The 19184-nt window shown below is 48.1% G+C and overlaps 1 protein-coding gene across 3 annotated transcripts in view; it reads right to left on the minus strand.

Annotated features, from left to right (window-relative positions):
* LOC138503670 (solute carrier family 13 member 1-like) overlaps window positions 1-19184 on the minus strand; it is a 989022-nt gene that overhangs the window by 61951 nt on the left and 907887 nt on the right. For all 3 annotated transcript variants that reach the window (XM_069623570.1, XM_069623569.1, XM_069623568.1), the window contains one exon: window positions 15340-15470. In XM_069623570.1, coding sequence (XP_069479671.1) covers window positions 15340-15470 — 131 coding nt within the window. The remainder of the gene's footprint in view (window positions 1-15339; window positions 15471-19184) is intronic.

Below are 19184 nucleotides of genomic sequence, written 5' to 3' on the forward strand. Positions count from 1 at the left end.
ACAGTCTAAAGGGGAAACCACTGGATTAGCTAGGAGGGTGGGCTCCTCTAGAGTGAGCTCACAGAGCCTGAGCCTGAAGCCTACTTGACCCCGGTGGTGCTCCTAGGTCAGCACCACTTAATGATTCAAATGCTTCACAGGTAGCATTTAGTATGATGCATCAGAAAGATGAACAATTGAGAGAAGTCAACTGTTCACTTCTACTGGCTTCTGATGGTTAGCCAGCAAGAGGGTCACTGTAAAGCCTGTTCGACGTGTCAGTTGTCTGTCACAAAAGGGGGACAGGTAAAAGGTACTTTAGTTCCACCTTCATTGGTAGTTGTACCCTTTGAAAAGATAGAGATTGTTCCTCTGAAGTTCCTCTATTTTGGGGTTGCTAGCAATACACCCAGGTACCATGAAGCCATACACACAAAGACTGTCTCTGCCTTCTCAGTAGCTAGAGCTCCCATAGGGATCCTCACATGCGTTAATTCCCCAAAGGGTTGTTTTACGCTGCAGTTCCAACTTCATGTCGTCCGATATAAAAGCCATGTGGATGAAGTGTTGGGTAACTTACAAGTTCTCCATCACCTTTAGATCAATGGTCTGATAAAGTGAATCAGTAAGACGTTAAAGAGCTTGATAGGGGCTATAGAGCAGCCTCTAATAGGAAAGTGGCCTCTCCTTTTACAATTCCTTCTCTATGCCTCCTCTGAGCTCACCTTTGGACACCCTGTGAGGTGCCCTCTTTACCTTAGTGAAGGAGTGATTCCAGCTAGGAATCTAAACACTAATTCCCAAACCAACTTTATCTGGTTTTGACCACTACAATTCTCACTCACTCTCGGAGGCATGAGCATATAAGGGAACAACCATGTATCATTTATTCACAGAATGAGACTGAGTCCTGGAATTGTATCACAAGGCTCCATCTATAGCACTGGGATCAAGCTATAGCCCACTGGAATCAAAAAAGGAAAAACCCATGTTAGGCAAGATTGTATGCAGTACCCTTTGGGTGCACTACAACAACCCTGACCTCCTGGCAATAGGAACCCAACCTTTGGTGTAGGTCATCACTACACAGGTTGGTAGCGTGTTGAGCAGCCAGGCTTATCTTAAGAGGGATCAATGTGAGCTGTAGGGGAGTTACACAGAGATTCACAGTGGCAAGTATTCAAATAAACTCTTACACACAAGGTTTCTTGATTAAACCATTATTCATTTATTTAACAGTCAGTTTGAGTAAGCCTTCTTCATAAAGGGCAATATAATACTAACACACAAATACACTCCAAAATACACACTCTAAATATTTCTAAATAAGTAAGTACCTTTTTGGGATGGCACACAGACACTTCCTACACCCTCAGGTGACTTTAGTAACTAGGACACTGTGGACATTAATATACCACTGTTTGCATTTAGAACCAGACTTAAGAGTATGTCAAAGAAAAGGGTTATTGGACAAAACAAGAGATCACACAAATATGCCGAAGCAGTTAAGTACTTTTGAGAACCCCCCAATGCAAAGTTAGTTAACACCTTCCTGTAAGGAAGACCAAACACAATGTCAGAGGGAAGAAGAGTCATTAAGGGAGCCAGGCTAGGCCAAAGTCAATTGGGCAAAAGTCTAGGTGAGCTGAAGCACTTCTTGCAGGTAGATAAAAGTCTTGCACACGATGTTCCTCTCCCTAGCTCTACGGTTTCCAGCCACAACGGCAGTGGAAATTCAACCAGCTCCGAGAGGATGTCCAGGTGGTGTACTATGGAGTTCATTGGTCCCACCAAATCAAGGGGAGAAGTCATCCTTGCAGGGCTTCTCCAGTCGAGGCAAATTTGGAGTTTCAGCACAGCAGCAGGGCTTCACCGGGCAAACCAACGCTCCAGGAGTTGCAGCAGGCGTCTCTTCCAAGTTCTTCTTCGGATTCCTTCGTCCAGTGGTCGATTCTGCCTTCCAAGCCAAAAAGCCTCGCCTTTTATGCAGGTTGCTCCCATTCATTCCAGCCTAGCCAGACAGCCAGCCAGCCAGCCAATCACCTACAAGTGCATTCCTGTCTCCTAGGAGACTAAGCACAGGAAGTTCCGGGCACCTCCCTTGCTTCCTGCCCCCTCCCCCCCTCAGACACTGTGGAGCCAGAGGCGGGCTTCACTCGTGAAAACCGCCAAAGACAAAACGAACAAAGGGACCAAACCTGGTTTGGCATGCAGAGTAAATCACAAGAAGCACCTTTCCACAAATAAATGGCGAAAAAAGAAGACCGGGGCTATTTTGACAAAAATGGCACGCTTGGGTGCTTTACTGCAGCTGCGAACGCAGGCCACGGTAAAAGCATACCACGGTAGTTAAAAGTAAACCACTGCCACCAGCCATTCATCGTGGAAAGGGTAACATAAAATTGTTACATGAGAAGCTAGACAAAAGTGATACTAAGTAACCCCTCCAGCACCCTATTGTAAGATAGTGTGTGCTGGGTCTAAAAAGTTAAACGTGCAAGTAAAGTCATTTTTTTTTGGTTTATCCAAGAGAAGGTATTTAAACCTTGGTGAAATCTGAAAGACTTCCCTGTGCCACTGCACTGAAGGTGCTGTGTGACACAATGTAAAAGATGATGCCTATGGAGTTTGTCAAATCACATTAAAATACATGAGAGAGTGGGAAAAGGGGTGTCACTCTCTCCAGGTTAAAAATTCCTCAAAATCCAGCAAAGTTGCTGGTGGTCTCTAAGGTAGAGAGGAATTAGCACATTTCTGAGAATTCTCCCTAACAACCCAACTAACTAGTTTGGTCCTCCACAGCTAACCCTGTGAGGTTCTTTGAACATGGAACAGTGGGTCTTTGTGGTACCCTAACTCTGAGACTCTCACTGAATTGTATTTTAATGTTAATCTCTGTTAGATACTAAAGGGCAGCAAAACAATTTCTGGAGGGGGTGGGATTCGTAGGCAATTGAAAAAGGAACTGGAAACGCTAGAGGAGGAGATTGCAAGATTAGACACGCGAGCCCCGACGGGGGGTAAAGGTAGAGAGGGTCCTTGCTGAAATGCGCATGAAGTGTGAGAACGCCTGGGGCAGGCTATCGAAATTTGATTATGAGGCAAAAGTGGAACAAGCACAGAGGGAGGGGATACAGCTGGAAGGATGTTGGCCTGGATGTGTAAGTGGGAACAACCTAGGCTTCTGACAACGATTCTGCAGGGGCTGAGAGCTGACCCAATGGAGGTCCCAGATGGTCATAAATGACATTAAGGAGTTTTATACACAGCTTTATAGTCACAACCTACCTGTGCCGCAGGACGAGATTGAGGCAGCACTTCAACAGATTAGCCTTCTGTGTCTGACGAAAGAGCAGGTAATAGACATCGGGTAAGGCCCTCGGTCGGATTGCCGTCAGAATTCTACAAAGATTATAGCTCTTTGCTGTCAAAGCCGCTACAACAGGTGTACAAGGAGGCATATGAAAAGGGTATTTTACCGCCAGGTATGAGGGGGACTTGGGTGATGCTGATACTGAAGCCAGTGAAACCCCCGGAGTGCTGCGATTCGTATCGCTAATTGGCCTTACTAAATTATGACTCCAAAATTCTCACGACTATATTAGCTGACTGGTTACGCAAAGAAATAACCTTAATACACCCAGACCAGACAGGGATTATCTCTGGCAGCAGTACATCTCTAAACCTAAGGAGGCTGCAGCATGTGATAGATCGCAAAAATTGGCACCCTGAACAGCTACTGGTGGCATCACTAGATGCAATAAAAGCTTTTGATTTGGTGTATTGGGAATGGATCTATGCGGTCTTTAAGAGGTTCTGGGACTCATTTTTACAGTGGATTAAATTGCTTTATACGAACCCAGAGGCTAGGTTGAAATCCGGGAGGTGCATATCGGGACTGTGGGACATACAGAGAGGTACTATGCAGGGATGCCCTTTGTCACCAATGATTTATATATTGGAACTAGAACCGATAGCGGTATACTTGAGACAGCAGTACCTAACCGTGGGGATACTAATTGATGATAAGAGATATCTTATCTCATTATACGCGGATGATGTGCCGTTATATTTTTGTGAGCCGGTGCATAATCTCCCCATCATTATGGAAGTCCTAGCCGACTTTGCGAGACTGACTGGGATTAAGTTTAGCACAGAAAAATTCTGTTTATTTCCACTAGCGGGACTTAAAGGCGAGGATGAGCGGGATCTCCCAGAGCTGGGGATGAAGTGGGAAGTTCATAAGTTAAAATATCTGGGAGTGCAGATAGCGCACAACCCGAGGGACACGCACAAGTTTAATTCTGTAATGACTTTAGATGGGATACAGCGCTCTATGAAGTTCTGGTCACGTCTGCCGCTTTCATTCATGTGCAGAGTGTCCTTAACAAAGATGATAATTCTTCCAAGACGACTATATGCTTTTTCAAATGTATGCTTTTATATAGAACCAAGCTTCTTTCGACACCTGGAAGGGATACTTAGAGAGTTTCTGTGGGGCGGTGGTAGCTGTAGCATTGCTTTGAGTAGACTATATTTGCTGTATAGTGAGGGAGTCCAACAGCTACAATTTTAATGGTATTAATTGGCAGCACAGCTGAGATATGTGGTGATGTGGTTGGCAGACTGGGTAAACGCGGAAACTGGATTGCTTAAGAAAGGTAGTGATGCCAAGCAGGCTCAAGGAATGCTTATGGCCCCCGGAGGCTTGCATGAGTGCCCAATGTAAGCTGGTAAGTACAGCTGGGTAGGCAGATAAGGGCCAGGGCCTTACAAATGGTGAGCTCATTGTGCCCGTACGCTAGAAGTGTTCCATATGAGGCGTATGCCTGTTCGGATCATAGGGAGCTTGGAGAAGCCAGGATATAAGACAATTATAAAAAACAACTCAATACTTAAGGGATACAACTCAAAGTATTACCTTATTAAGAATAGCAGTCAGCAGTTCAAGGTTAGGTAAACCTAATTGTGTTTATATATAATGTGATATTACTTATTTACCCAAGATTCATCTTGGCCTACTTGTATTTAAATATACAATTTATTTTTTAAATACATAGTGGTTCAGTGTTTCTTTGGACCTTTGTATGCTACAATTTGTTTGTACCAAGCTACAGCCCTCTCTCCCATATAAGATAAGCCTGGCTGCTCTGTCTACGCTACCAACTACTTAGTTGGTACAGCCATATACTAAGAGTGGAGTTTGTACTGTCTCACTTGTATGGTTTTGTGAAGCCTTTAGTTGGACTTCAGAAAAACTGTCCTAACAATCTTCATTCTGTAATTGAATTTTTTTTAATGGATTTTTAAAAGAAATGTAAAGTGCAAACTTCAAAGATGTGATTACTGGAGCACTGTACAATAGATCAAAATGACTAAGTAGAGCTCTACGGAGTAAACAAAACAATAATGTTGAAAGCTTACGTTGAGTAATTACTCTGTGCAAACTGAGAAAACAATCATTGCTTTATAATACTGCATGTTGTGAATCTGAGTCCCATCTCCTATAGCAAACTCAGAAACCATTTGCTGGTTGATAATGCTGCACGCTGGATAACTGGGTATGAATGATGAGGGCAAATTGCCACAACATAAACTGTGCGACAACGCTGGTTGCTAAGATAACCCCCAGAATTAGTCCTAACTAAGATAGGAATATGAGTCTAATTTCCCTGAGCGCGATGTAAGAAATCAGGAGTAATTTTCGGACACAAGGGCATTGTGTTGATTGCTATAAACTTTTATAAACAGAAAAGAGGGTTGGAGAAACACCTATCTCGCCCTATCACTATGAGGGGATTCCCTGCATCAACAAAATTAAAGGATGTCAATGTCAGAATGTCCAAAAGCAAAAGAGTTCTCTGTCCTGTGTCTGAAATCCTAACCCGACCCTTACAATCTAAACCTAAAATAATGTAAAAAAGGTGTATAGTCTCTCAACTGGTTGAAGGTGGTTTCTTCCACAGTTCCAACACAGAGTTCCAAAAGGGTGCAAAAAGAAACAAAATAATCAAAATTCCACAAGTCTCAGGAGGGTGGCTCCCTGCCCCTAAGTTTCTCAGACTTTGAATGATCTAGTTCTCCAATCCAGGGGGTATGGCTCTCTTCCCCTAGTTTCCACAAACTCAAGGATTCTCTGTCGCTCCTTGATTACACAATTTACCCAAGTTTCTTGCTCAGGTGGTATGCTTCACTTTCCCTAGAGTTTCCACAATCTTAAGAGGTCACTCTCCCGCTTCCGAACTCTTACAGTATATTCACATTGCTTGGTGGTCTCTCCTCCCAGGCTTTCACAACTTTCACTTTGTACATTTACCTTTCTCCTATGTCTGGTATATCTGTGCCAATGGGGTATGAGTCTTCCCTCATGTTCTCACACTTGCACGTGCCTGGTATACTCTCTTTCCAGGGCTTTCACAGCAGGTTGCACCGAATGGGTGCGAGTCTTCCCTTGTGCCTTTACAATGTTCACTTTTGTATTTGGGTGCGGGTCCCAGACTCGCAATCTTGTTGCGTGGTGTACTCTCCTGCCAGGCCTTTTACAACATACACATTTGGGAGCGTTGCCTGGTATACCTGCCTCCCAGGTCCTTTAGAACATATGTCAGTTTCGCTCAATTATCCCTGGGGTCTGTAACCCCTCATCACTGGTTTCTCTTCTTAATACTTTCAGCATTCCCGTTCCCTTTCTTGGGTTCACTTTCACACTGCTTCTGTGTGCTGCATGGTCGACGCTACAAAGCTCCCAGTGTCCAATTTACCTTGCTTGGCCTCGCCGGTCTCTTGTGGTGACTTCTGTGTTTTCCACAGTCTTCAATTCCTTCGCCGGGGAGCCTCGCCTTGCTGACAGCGTCCTGTCAGCTCGTCGGTACCCGCTTCACTGTGGCCTCCTTCTCGCAGCATCTCTTGCTGCAGGCTATCGAGCGGCGTACTTTCCTTCCAGCCACTTGCAACGGCACCAACATCCACTGCCCTGCTCGCTTCTACGGCTGTCATCTGCCCCATTCCCGCAATGCATCGGGTAAAGTGGATCTGCTTCCCCTTGATCTCCATCTTCCTTGCAGTACCAGGCTTTTGAATGTCCTGCCACCTATCGGATACTTCCAACCACTAGATTGTGTCTCTAGTTCAGTGCTCTGCATTACTGAGCAATCTTACTCATTTCAGTCTTTCCATAAAGAGAATGGAAGAAAGCCTCATAGTCAGTACTAAGTAGGGAAACAGGTTCTATGTGGCAATATGCAATACAGGTTGGGAGATTTAAAGAGTGCGTGTCATAGCCTAAGTGGAAAGGGGGATACCAGGTTCCTGCCAGTGAGTCTCCTTCCCTCCCATGAAGACTGTCACCCCCATGCGATCCTCCCTCAGGCAGCCTCTCTCAGGCAGCCACCCTGAGGGTCGGGATTAGGTAGCGGCTGCCTTTCCCTGGCCACATGGGAAGAGAACTTTCCCGGAGAGAGAGTGATGATGTCACTAGATTCCCCACACTCGTCAATATGCACTCTTGAGGCAATAGTAAACCCCAAGGATGTGTCAGATAGAACCACAAACTCAAAGGTAGGAGAGAATAGAAGCAGAAATCCAGCCTTGTGGGATTCAGTTACATATATATAGGCGGAAAGAACTAATCTGAGGGACCTCGACGTCTGAGGAATCATGGGTACAGTCGACGTCACACTAGGGATAGAATTACAAACACGCACAGTCAACGACACTTTTGAACTTCGAAAACGTAATGTGCAATACTCTGCAGCTACCACTAGGTGTTGCCCTATAGAAAGCATGTGATTCGAGGCAGAGCCAGAAGCCTCAGAAATATATATATATATATATATATATATATATATTTATTTTTAAACAATTTTTATTTTATATAACACACCAAACATTACAATACTTGGGACTTCCATATTCAAATTCAACATCATAACGTTACATTCAGCATTCTTCAGTCCCGTTTCCTCCCTCCCCCCCAACTTGAGCCAATATGTCCATGTCATCAGCCTGTGATTCTTCAGGTGGGTTTATCGTCGTCTCTTTATCCGTATCAGCATCACTCTGATCAGGGGCCTCTCATAGTAGCCACCAGCTGCCTCCATTCAATTAGGGGTCCTACCTCCTCCTCCCCTCCCCTGCAAACCGTGTCAAACCAAACAGCCATTTCTGCCTCTGCCCATTTTAAGAGGTCAGCCCACCACAACTCTATCCTTGGCCTCTGGGCTGCCTTCTAGCACATTGCTATCCTTCGTTTGGCCAGGATGTATGCTAGGTCTTTCATTTTGCTTATGTGCCTTAAGTTGCGTGGCCTAGGGAATCCCCCCAGCATTCATGCCCAGGCCGACTCCACCTCCAGTGTAATACCGATTCCTGCTAAGCGTGTCTTCAATTCTAACCAAAACCTCCCCACCTCAGGGCAGGCCCAGAACATGTGTAGTAGCCCAGCCTCCTCATCCCCGCACCTAGGGCATTTCTGAGTCGTTTGGCCACCAAACCTGGCGATCTTACTGGGGGTGAGGTATGCTCTATGTGTGACATATAATTGGATTTGCTGGAGCCTTGCGTTCCGGAAAACTTTTTTATATCATCTTTGGGCTCTTTCCCAGAGCCCATCCGACATGGGCTCTCCCACCTCTTCCTCCCAAAGTTATCTCAATTGGGTCAATTCCTTCCCCGCCTTGGACCCCAACAGCTCGTATATGCGGGAAATCTCATGCCCAACCTCTGAAATATCATATATCGCCTCCATGGTGGCATCCGGTTGTCCGGTGAGCACCGTTGTTGGCCACTTCACTCGCACTCTCTTGACAATTCTGGTGTAAGTTATATACTGCCCCTTATGCACCCCAATATCTTCTATCAGGTTCGGGAACTCTAATGCCTCCCCTTCTAGCCATATGTCTCCCAGGGTGGCCAGGCCCACTGATTCCCAGTACTTGCAGACCCCTGGTATCAGCTGGGGATCCTCTCCACATAGTGCTGCTAGCGGCACCTGCATAGAGTACGGAACCGGGTATGCCGCTATCTGCCACGCTCTGTGCCATATCTCCCATCCCAGTGCCAGCAGCCCCGCCATCCCCAGGACCCTTGGCTTGGACAGCCACACCACTTCTCTGAGGAAGAAGGGGGTCGGTTCCTTGCACAGCAGCCTGGATTCTGCCGTCTCCTCGTCGGACAGCCATCTCGCTACATACTGCAGCTGCCCTGCCAGATAGTATAGCTCACAATTTGGCAGATTTATCCCTCCCCTGTCACACAAGTTTTGTAGTTTCCAAAGGGCCATCCTGTTCCTGGAGTTGTTCCAAATGAAGCCCCTACACTGGCTATGGAGGCTAGCGAAAAAGCACCTCGGGATCAAATGCGCGATGTTAACAAAGAAATGCAACAGTCTGGGCAAGATTACCATTTTAAGCAGAGCAGCTCTCCCCATCATAGCCAGGGGTAGCCTGGACCAGAATCCCATGCTGGTTTTAATTCCTTCTACTGCTTCTACCGTATTGCATGTATGTTCTTCTTCTGCCGTATGGTATATGTCAATTCTGAGGTATCGGAACAACTTGGTGTGCCAGGGTATTGGTAATATTGGCAAGCTCCCGGGCAGGACAAGCTTGTATCTTCCCAGGGGGAACACGCTATACTTCTTGGGGTTAACCGCTATGCCGGAGAGAACGGCAAATTGCTCTATCACGTCCAGAGTGTATTGCATGTTCTCTTCTGGGTAGCGCAAATACAACAGTATGTTGTCCGCATATAAAGAAACAAGATGCATGCCACCCGCAGTACGGATACCTATCTCCTCGTATTGCTGTTTTAGACAGATGGCCAGTGGCCCCAGCGCTATTATGTATAACATGGGCGACCACGGGCAGCCCTGTCTAGTGCCTCTGCTTAGTTGCCCTTTGTCCGATATGATAGCACCCGTTTTGACCCTGGCGATCGGGGAGCTGTATAACATTTTCACCCACCTGAGGTACCCTAGCCCCATTCCATAGCCCTCTAAGGTCGCGATCAGCCAGGGCCATCTCACTGAGTCAAAGTCCTTGACCGCGTCTAGTGAAACTATTACCAATTCACCTGGGTTGTCTTTTGTTTGGTCAATGATATGATGCAGTCTTCTGAGATTATCAGTTATGTTCCTGCCCCGGACGTAGCCCATTTGGTCGGTATGTATCAGTTTACCAATGACGGCCTTAAGCCTATTTGCCAGTACAGCAGTGAGGATTTTACTATCCTGATTGAGCATCGATAAGGGTCTGTACGACCCACAGTCTGTGCTAGGCTTGCCCGGTTTCAGAAGCGGAATAATCAGCGCCTCTTGCAGGGTCTCTGGTAGCCTGCCTTGCTCGTATGACTCATTAAGCATGGCCAGCAGCGGAGGAAGCAACTCTTGTTTATAGGTTTTATAGAATTCACTCGGAAGCCCATCCGACCCAGGGGCCTTACAGGTGGGCAGGTGGCGAACCACTAGTTCGAGTTCTTCAATTGTAATAGGGGCGTCCAGGTCTGCGCTTTCTGCCTCATCTAAGGTGGGTAGGCCCATACCCTCCAGTGTTACCTGGATTTTGTGGTCTCTTGAACCACCTGGGTCCTCATAAAGATGTTTATAGAATCTCAGGAACTCTTCATTCACCCCCTACTAGGTATTCTGGGTCCGCCCTCCCTCCCCTTTGATTTCCCTGATCACCATTCGCAGCGTCTCGCTCTTGTATAGCCAGGCCAGCAACCTACCTGGCTTATCTCCCCCTGCGTGCTGTCTCTCCACATATGTCTTATAGCTTAATTTACATAACCTGTCCCAGCATTCCCCACTAGCTTGTTGTAGCTGCCTTATCCTGTCGCTGTCATCATTAGAGGTGCCTCCCTTACGCATCCTGCCCTCTAGCTTCTCCTCAATTCCCTTCAACTCCTGCTCTATGCCCCCCTGGAGCCCCCTAGACTTCGATATGGCAAGCCCCCGCAACTACCTTAAACGCCTCCCATACAGTTTCCATAGAGCTAACACTGCCAGTATTTATCTCAAAGTACTCAATGATCGCCTCTCTTAAATCCTCCCTGAAACCCGGGTCCTGCAGAGCCTCGGCTCTGAGTTTCAAGTGGGAATCCGCGCCCTGAGAGGTTGGTGTCGCCACTCCAGGACCAGGGGGGAGTGGTCCGAGAGCACCCTGGCTTTGTATTCCGCGCCTTCCATCTCTCCTGCCAACTCCGTGGAGGCGAACACATAGTCTAATCTTGTGTGAAGGTCGTGTGGTGCCGTATAATGCAAATATTGTCCATCTACTGGATGCAGCTGCCTCCAGACGTCAGCTAGGTCGAAGTCTCTCAGGAGGGCCTGAAGCACCTTTGCTGCTGGGGTGGGTTTGTTTATCTTACTAGCCGATCTGTCAACCTTAGGATTAAGTACACAGTTAAAGTCTCCTCCCCACAGGATCCCGCCACCCAGCAGAGGGCCGATTTTACCGTACAGGGTCCTAAAGTAAGCCGCTGTGTCCTGGTTAGGGGCATATAAGTTTACAATACACACTTCTCGGTTTTCCAATATACCCTTCACAACGATCAATCTGCCGTCTGGGTCTCCCGTAACCTGAAGCAGCTGAAATGGCACCTGCGGCGCCACCCAGATGATAACTCCTCTAGCGTAGGCCGAGTATGTGGCTCCCACCAGGCACCCCTCCACTTCTTCTTGACAACTTCCAATTTCTCCCTGGTGAGGTGGGTCTCTTGTAATAATGCTATATCAATCCTCATCCTTTTCAGATACAGCATCACCTTGTTACGTTTCAGATAGCTGTTGAGGGCCCTGACATTCCAGGTAACCACTCTAAGGCACCCTAGCGCCATAACCACGATATCCCACTCTCCTTCTCCGCCTCTTATGATTCACGTTTTGGTTCAATACCCTTTCCCGCCAATCAAACTCCCCCCCCACCCACTTCCCAACTCCCCATTCCCCAACTTCAAACCACTGCACACCCACCTTGCCCTCCCCCCTGCCCCCCCATCCTCGGCCCCAACCCCAACAAGTGCCCAGCTCCATCCCTGGATCTCAGGCCCCCCCGCGTTTGGTTCTGCCCTAGAAAGCCCAGGCCCAGAACCCAGCAGGGTGTCACCGGACTACTAGTGACCTAACTAAACTACTCGTCATGGGGGTATGAGGTCATGCTCCGTGTAGCTCCTATGTCTATATCAAAGTTTCCAGTGCCACCGTATCATACTTCTAACTGTAGCTCTAAGCATACCCCTCCGCCGGTTATATGCAATGCTATATTCAAGTCCCATTGTCATAAACTGCAGCACCTAGGGCGCTACAGACGCGTGTTACTTATCTACACCTTTGGTTCCCTGGATATCAGGTTCCTGAGGACAGCTCTGCGTGTCCATCCATCCCATGGCATCCTCTGGGGTGTCGAAAAACAAGGTTCTGCTCTTGTGGAATACCTTCAGTTTAGCTGGGTAGAGCAGCATGCACCTGTGGCTCGCTTCCCGCAATCTTCTTTTCACGGACCCAAAGTTCATGCGGCTGCGCTGTACTTGCAAGGGATAATCCGGGTATGCCGTTATGTTCGCTGCCCCTCTTTGTATTGTGCAACCCTCCCGAAAGTGTTCAAGGATTTTTTCCCGGTCTCGGTAGTTTAGGATCTTAGCGATCACTGGCCTAGGAGGGTTTCCCGGCGGCAGCTTCCTCATCAGAGCCCTATGCGCCCTCTCTACAGCGAACCCCTGGGACAGGGCTCCCCCAGTTATCTCCTGCACTAGCATAGACTCAATGTATTCTGTAGGGTTAGTTCCCTCAGCTCGTTTTGGCAATCCAACTATGCGAATAGTGTTCCTTCGGGCGCATCCCTCTGCCTCCTCCGCCCTATTTTGTAGGTTGCCCACACGTTGCACTAGGGAGTAAAGTCCAGATTTATGGGCCGCACAGGCCGCCGTGTTCGGGGCCACCTTTTTTTCCAGGTTCCCCGTGCGCTCAGCCAGTGATCTTACGTCTTGCCGGAGAAGATTTACGTCCTCCTGCACTGCTCCAACTTTGAGCTCAAGTGCAGCTTTCAATTCGGTCATTGCCAGACCCAGTTTAGTCTCCCAGGCCATTTTCAGGTCTGCAATCGCTGCAAGTATCTCCTGGTTACCCATAGTGTCTGGGCCCCCGTCAGGGGTCTTGTCTTTCTTCCTGGCCCCTTCAGCGCCTGGTGGTGTTTTGGCAAAATCATCCAGTGTGGGCTGCTTGCCTTTCTGTCTGATGGGTTTGTTGGACATCTTGATGCGTCAGGGTTAAGTGGGCCGGCCCAACGCGTGCAGTCCTCTTTTAGAGCGTGCCAAGTTGCCCAAAATGTCCGGGCCCAGCCCGATCGTGTCAGGGGTGTCCTCCGGCAACTTATCTTATTTCCAGAATGGACTGTGTCCTCCCACGTAACCATGTGGGTTCATTTCTTCCTATCTCGGCTCCTGTGGTGTTCAAGTTTTGCTGGGGACCATTCAAAGTCCCAGGGAGTGTTAGTGTGTGCTCTTCCGTGTTGTGGGCGTTTCGATATTGTGGTTATACCAGGTCTCTCCTCTCCCACTTGGCAATGTCTGAGGCGAGCAGCCTTGTCTTGGCTCTGACGGGTCCGTGCTTAGTATGTCCTCTCTTTACCGCCTGAGGTCTTTGAAAGTCGCCTGTTTGCCTTCCTCCATGTCGAGTGCCCGCTCTGCAACTCCAGAGTATCTGTGTCTGCAAGCACCCCGGAACGTTGTTGCTCGCTGGTTTTACCTTGTGCTCATTAGTGCGGTTGTCACCTTCATTGAACCAATTGCGCTTTCCTCAGCCGGTGGTTGGTCAGTGCTACCGCTCTCTAGCCAGCACACGTACTTCGGCCAGGTCTCTAGTGGCCGTAGTTCCAATGACTTTTATAACAGCCTTGCCAGTTGCCACAGATCCTGTATTGCCACTGTGATCAGCTTTTGTTTATTCCACCCACGGACTGCATTAGCATTCCAGCGACCATGCCCCTCAGTGAGCCTCGAGTGTCACATCAGCTTCTCTAGTTGCCGTTCTGGCAGTGAGCCATGCGCCTCCTTCGCAATCGCCTCTCCAGTGTCCTCCCCTGGCTGGGGCAAGGCTCAGTTCACCCCTTCGTCCTTTGGGCACTCCCAACTTTCCCAGCCCACTTCGGGGGTCTCGTAGCCTCCCTGCTCCTGTCTTTGCAGGCCCCCCGTGTCAGATGAGATCCCTCACGCCGGGCATCCGTGCACACCTCCAATGTCTGTCCCAAACACCATAGGCCCTATCACGGTCAGTACCAGCACTCACTGGGCCCCGACACATCCGCCACTGTTGTGCCGATGCAGGGCAGACGCCACCACCACTTATATGACCATCCAGATTACTCCAGAGGCCGATGCCTCCTGCCACTATCACCTCCCTCCAGGGCCAGGCACCCCAGGGGCCCTCGTTCCACCGGGAGCCCTGAGGTTTAATGCTTGAAATGGGTGCCTTTCGTCCTTCAGTGTGCTCATTCAGTACTTCCCACTAAAGAGATTTTCCTTGCGTGGGTTCCAGGCTTCACTTTTTCCCCCATTATAATATGCCCAGGTTTGCGGCGAGCTCTAGGTATGTACTTGTGCTGCTGCCGGGCCCCGCTCACAATGCAGACATCCACCGGTGCAACAATCGGATGATGAGTCGGGTCTGTTTAGACGCCGACTCCCGCCATGGGGGGACCGTGTCTCTGCGCTGATCCGGTTACAGGATCTAGCGGCTCGCTGCACCTCTCACCCGCGGGCTGAGCGCCCGGCGCCCCCCGTTATGCTGCGCTCCCGACACTGCCCTTTTGTTCAGCCGGGGCTGCTATGGGTCCAGAGTGCTTAACTGTGCCACAGCTATGTTCCGCCGTTTTTCTCAGCTTGCTCTCCGGTTCCTAATTTCTCGGGCTTGGCGTCGGGTGCAGGGGTCCTCCGGCTCAATTCCTTTGTCCCTCTGCCATTTTGTATTTCATGCCCCGGGCCGTGGGATCTTCGTTTTGTGCAAAACTTCTGTTTCCTTGCATTCTACGGGCTCCCAGCCAGCTGCATCCACGCACTATGGTCTCATGTGCTTACACATGCGTTTTCGTCCATCAGGGGCACATGCACATGCACCTTTAACACAGATTTTGACAGGATCAGCAGGAGCTCCTCCGAGAGCACGTCCTCTTACATGGCCCTGTAGCCACGCCCCATCCCATATATAATATATATATAGGTAATCCACACCCTATTTCTGATCATCATGACCCCTTTCTGTTCCAGTGAACAACAAATGCAACTAATCTAACCAGGCATGTTTAAATGTGTATAGGCAAACACACAGGTTCAATTATTTAACATAATTCTTAGAAATCAGCCATTTACCTCACATCCTCTGGCAAGCACAAATCCACCACCGACCAGGATAACAATATGCCATGGCATGCATTCTTCAAACTCTTTCCACGTGATCATTGGCCCAGATGCTGTCACTGAAGGTGTTTCTTTATGCTTTCCTACATTAAAATGGAAAAGTGCGATTTGTTGCATTTAAAGAGAATAAGAGTACAACGGCATACATTTTCCAATCTGCATGACAGATGGAAGATTATTGGGAGCCTATAGCCCATTAATGATGTTTCTATAACTGCTGATTCATGCATAGACATTGAGATGTTTTTAGATTATTAGAGGCTGTTATTTACAATGGCCATACTGCAAATTAGTATTGCAATGATAAGGTTTGAATAAACAACATATTACATTCTGTAGTCTATTTTTAATTGAATTTCACTAATTAAAATTTTTGAAAATGCTACATGCACACTACGTCACTTCACATCAACTAGAATGAAAGTCGGGGAGAAGGAGAGGAAGTGAGGGGAAAGGGCAGGGGGAGGAGGGAAGCATAGAAAATGTAATAACACTAAGCAGACTGGTTGCTTGTGCAGCACACAATCAAGCGGATTTTGAAAACCCAGGTAATACACATTTTAACAGTAAAAGGATTTACAGAACAGGATTTGGCAAATCCATTTTCTTTGGCTTTTGTATAGTGTGACGAATCCCCGGGTTTGTCGTCACTTCTCCCGTAGGGGGAGCCCATTCCAATGAGGCCAGGTAGGTGAGGCCGCTACCCAAAAGTCCCCCTGGGGCTGGTACTTAGTGGGTGGATCTCATAGGGAGGGACGCCCCCTATTGGATTAGTGACAACCCAGGGAATACATGGTATCCCCATAGCCCTCCTAACCCTAACACACCTACCCACCCCCCTCCACCAACACTTTCCCTGGTGTTCCTATATGTTTCTGTCATGCCACCAATATAGGAAGTACTGGGACGTAGACGGGGGTGGACTCCTGAAGGAGCATGTATCCCTTAAGTACTGAGAAGAGGAAGAGACCAATTGACTCACTGGAAGACCTGTAGATCAGTACTGGGACAAAGAAGCAGTGAGGAAGCATAGAAAGCATTCATGAAAACTGGAATGAACAGTCTAATTGTTCCTGAAAGTTAATTGGGAGAGGCTCATTCAAAGATGAAGTGGGAAACCAGGAAAGATAGAGAGGCCCTCCCTGGAGGAACCGCAAGCATGGGGAACAGGAAAGCTTCCCGTGCAGGCAGAGAGGTTCAATATGGAAGGGCCATCTGGCAAAGCAGTACAGTGAACGTCCAGGCAAGCCAAGCAGAAGGGCTGCACGGTCGCAGGAAGACGCATCCACTGAGAGTATGCAAGTGCTGCGGAGACGCTGCAGCATGCTGGAAGAGCGGAGAAGCCTGAAACAGAGAGCGGAGAACCCAGAGATCGACAAGGCCGAGACACTAGAGACCCTAATGGTACCAGGGCTACTGGGGCGTTTGGAAGGGGTACCAGAGGGCACTGGCAAATGCAGGAGCCACAATGCTAGGGACAAAGGTAAGCCCCTGGGGGAAGAGCTAAGACCTCTAGGGAAAAGGAACTATGATACCAAGTGGATAGAATCCCATGGGTCTGGGACCCGCACCCTTCTATGAAGAGTGACCTAAGTCATCTTCATAGTCACAGCACCTGGCAGCATAGTGAACAAGGACTACTGCACCACGTCAAGAGGAACACACAGGTCTGGGACCCACACCCATAAGATTGGGACCTCATGTCTATTTTGAACTTTTGAAGTGCAAAACAAGCCAGTGGAAGGGAGGTATTCCCTCGGGTAATATTAAACTGTGAATGGTGAAAGTGTGAGAAGGGTTTGGGGGAAGAAAGTCATTCTATCCAGACCTTGTGAACTGTAAAGCCAAAAGACCTCAGGAAAAGGAAACAATACCTCCTAATGTCTTACCGAAGACTGTGTATCGTGAAACCAATCGAAAGGCCTGGGTGTCACGATACGCAGGGAAGCTTTCCATCGGCAGCGCAAACGCTGTTGTGCTCCACTTGCCCACCAGTATGCTTGGTGGTTGCCATGGCGCTTGCTCCAGCAGTAGAGGCATGCGTGGTGTATTTTTCCTGCTATGCGACCACGCAGTTGGGTATCCTGTGTTGCCATGGATACCCGACGTGAAGTGGTGCGTCGCTGCGTTGCTTCCTGCACTGGTGATCTACAAAGAGGTTCCCTTCCATGGCACCTGTGCTTCTTATTAAAGTAAGTCTCCTGGCGTCTTTTCCTGGTTCCTGTTAAGAGTCGGTGTTTGATTCCTAACCCGTTTTTCTGACCAGACCTTGTTATTGGATTCTGTTTTTTGTACCGTGCATTGCTGATCTGTTAACGAAACTTGCTTCTTGATCCCTGGACTGCTTTTCGGATGTCCCTTGCAACCTTTTCTTCCTTGATTGATTCCTGGATTTTGACCTAAAACACTGGGGAACTGGATGCTATGCTGCACTGAAGAAACGCGTATATTACTCCTTGTTGTTAGAGCGTCCTTGCGCCGCCCTACTAACTTCCCTTCCCTGTTTTTCGTTGTGCTACCTTATTCCTCCAACTGGATTCTACAGTTTTGTTTTGTTTTTACAAGCAGCATTCCTGTAGGCACTAGTGGAGCATATTAATGTAGGGTAGTTATTTAAATAGACCTCTTGCTGAATCCATTACAATATTGGGTTTTCCTACAGAATACCAAACAGAACAGCAGAGGTTTTTGGCCACCAGCTCCACACCATTATCAATACTGGGCTAGCGTCCAGACCGTACAGGTTAGTGCTTTTTCTGGTGTGTGCATTCGATATCGCCTTTGGGTGTATCCATACTAAAACCATTTTCTTGCATTTACAGCCTGGCGTTTGTACCTGGTGGTATTTTTTGTTCCTTCATTTGAATCTAAGTCTCACCTGTATAGTACACTTAGGTGAGATTCTGCCTCATTGGAAAGGTCACCCTCATAGAGGAGACCCTTTAGGGTTTTGTTCCAGCGAAGACAGCTTCCCACAACGAGGGTAACCCATAAGTTCTGACACTGGGGAAGGGAGTAATTCCCCTGGCACCGTTAGAGCATTGAATACCAAATACCTGGAGAAGGGAGCCATTCTCCAAAAACCCAATAGTGAAGCCAAACTATGGTCAATAAAGAATGAAGTTTGAGTTGGAACTTTTTCTTTTGCATTGGAACTGAAACCTTACAGCACCGCAAGCTGGAGCTTTGTTTTCCTTGGAAAGGAACTGGAACCTGGAGAAGGGAGTCATTCTCACAGGTGAAATTCCCCTTACGATTGGAACTGTGGCTCATTGTCCAGTAGGAGGGAGTCATTCTTCTGGACAAAGAAGATCCACTACCCTTTTGTTATTAGTTACAAGTGAGAGGGATAGAAGAAGGCATTTTGACACAACAGTGGACTCTTTTTTTACTTGGACATTCTGACCGATCCCTTAGCTCCTTATTAGAGACAGGGAAACCCTTCAGAGTTAGGGAGAGATAGGTTTCCTCTTTATTTTTGCCTGAATAAAAGTCTTTGCCAGTCACCACGCCACCTTTGTGTGTGATGAATCCAATGGAGCCATCACAGATTCCAGCGGTGACCTCCTCCTGATGTGGTCAGGGGACGGCAGCCACTGCCTGATCCTGGGGGCAGTTTCATGAGGGAGGATCACATTGGAGGAGAGAACTACCGGGCAGATGGCATGACTTCATTGGAGGAGTAACAGTTTTCCCCCTTACCCATGAGGAAGCTCCTGATACCCGAGTTCTTATTGGCCTATTGTCATTCTAGCCCGGGCCCCACCTTTCACTCAAACACTCACAACTCACACATA

This window comes from Ambystoma mexicanum, chromosome 11 (genome assembly GCF_040938575.1).
Source record: "Ambystoma mexicanum isolate Mex_15411 chromosome 11, UKY_AmexF1_1, whole genome shotgun sequence".
In the NCBI taxonomy this organism is placed as follows: domain Eukaryota; kingdom Metazoa; phylum Chordata; class Amphibia; order Caudata; family Ambystomatidae; genus Ambystoma; species Ambystoma mexicanum.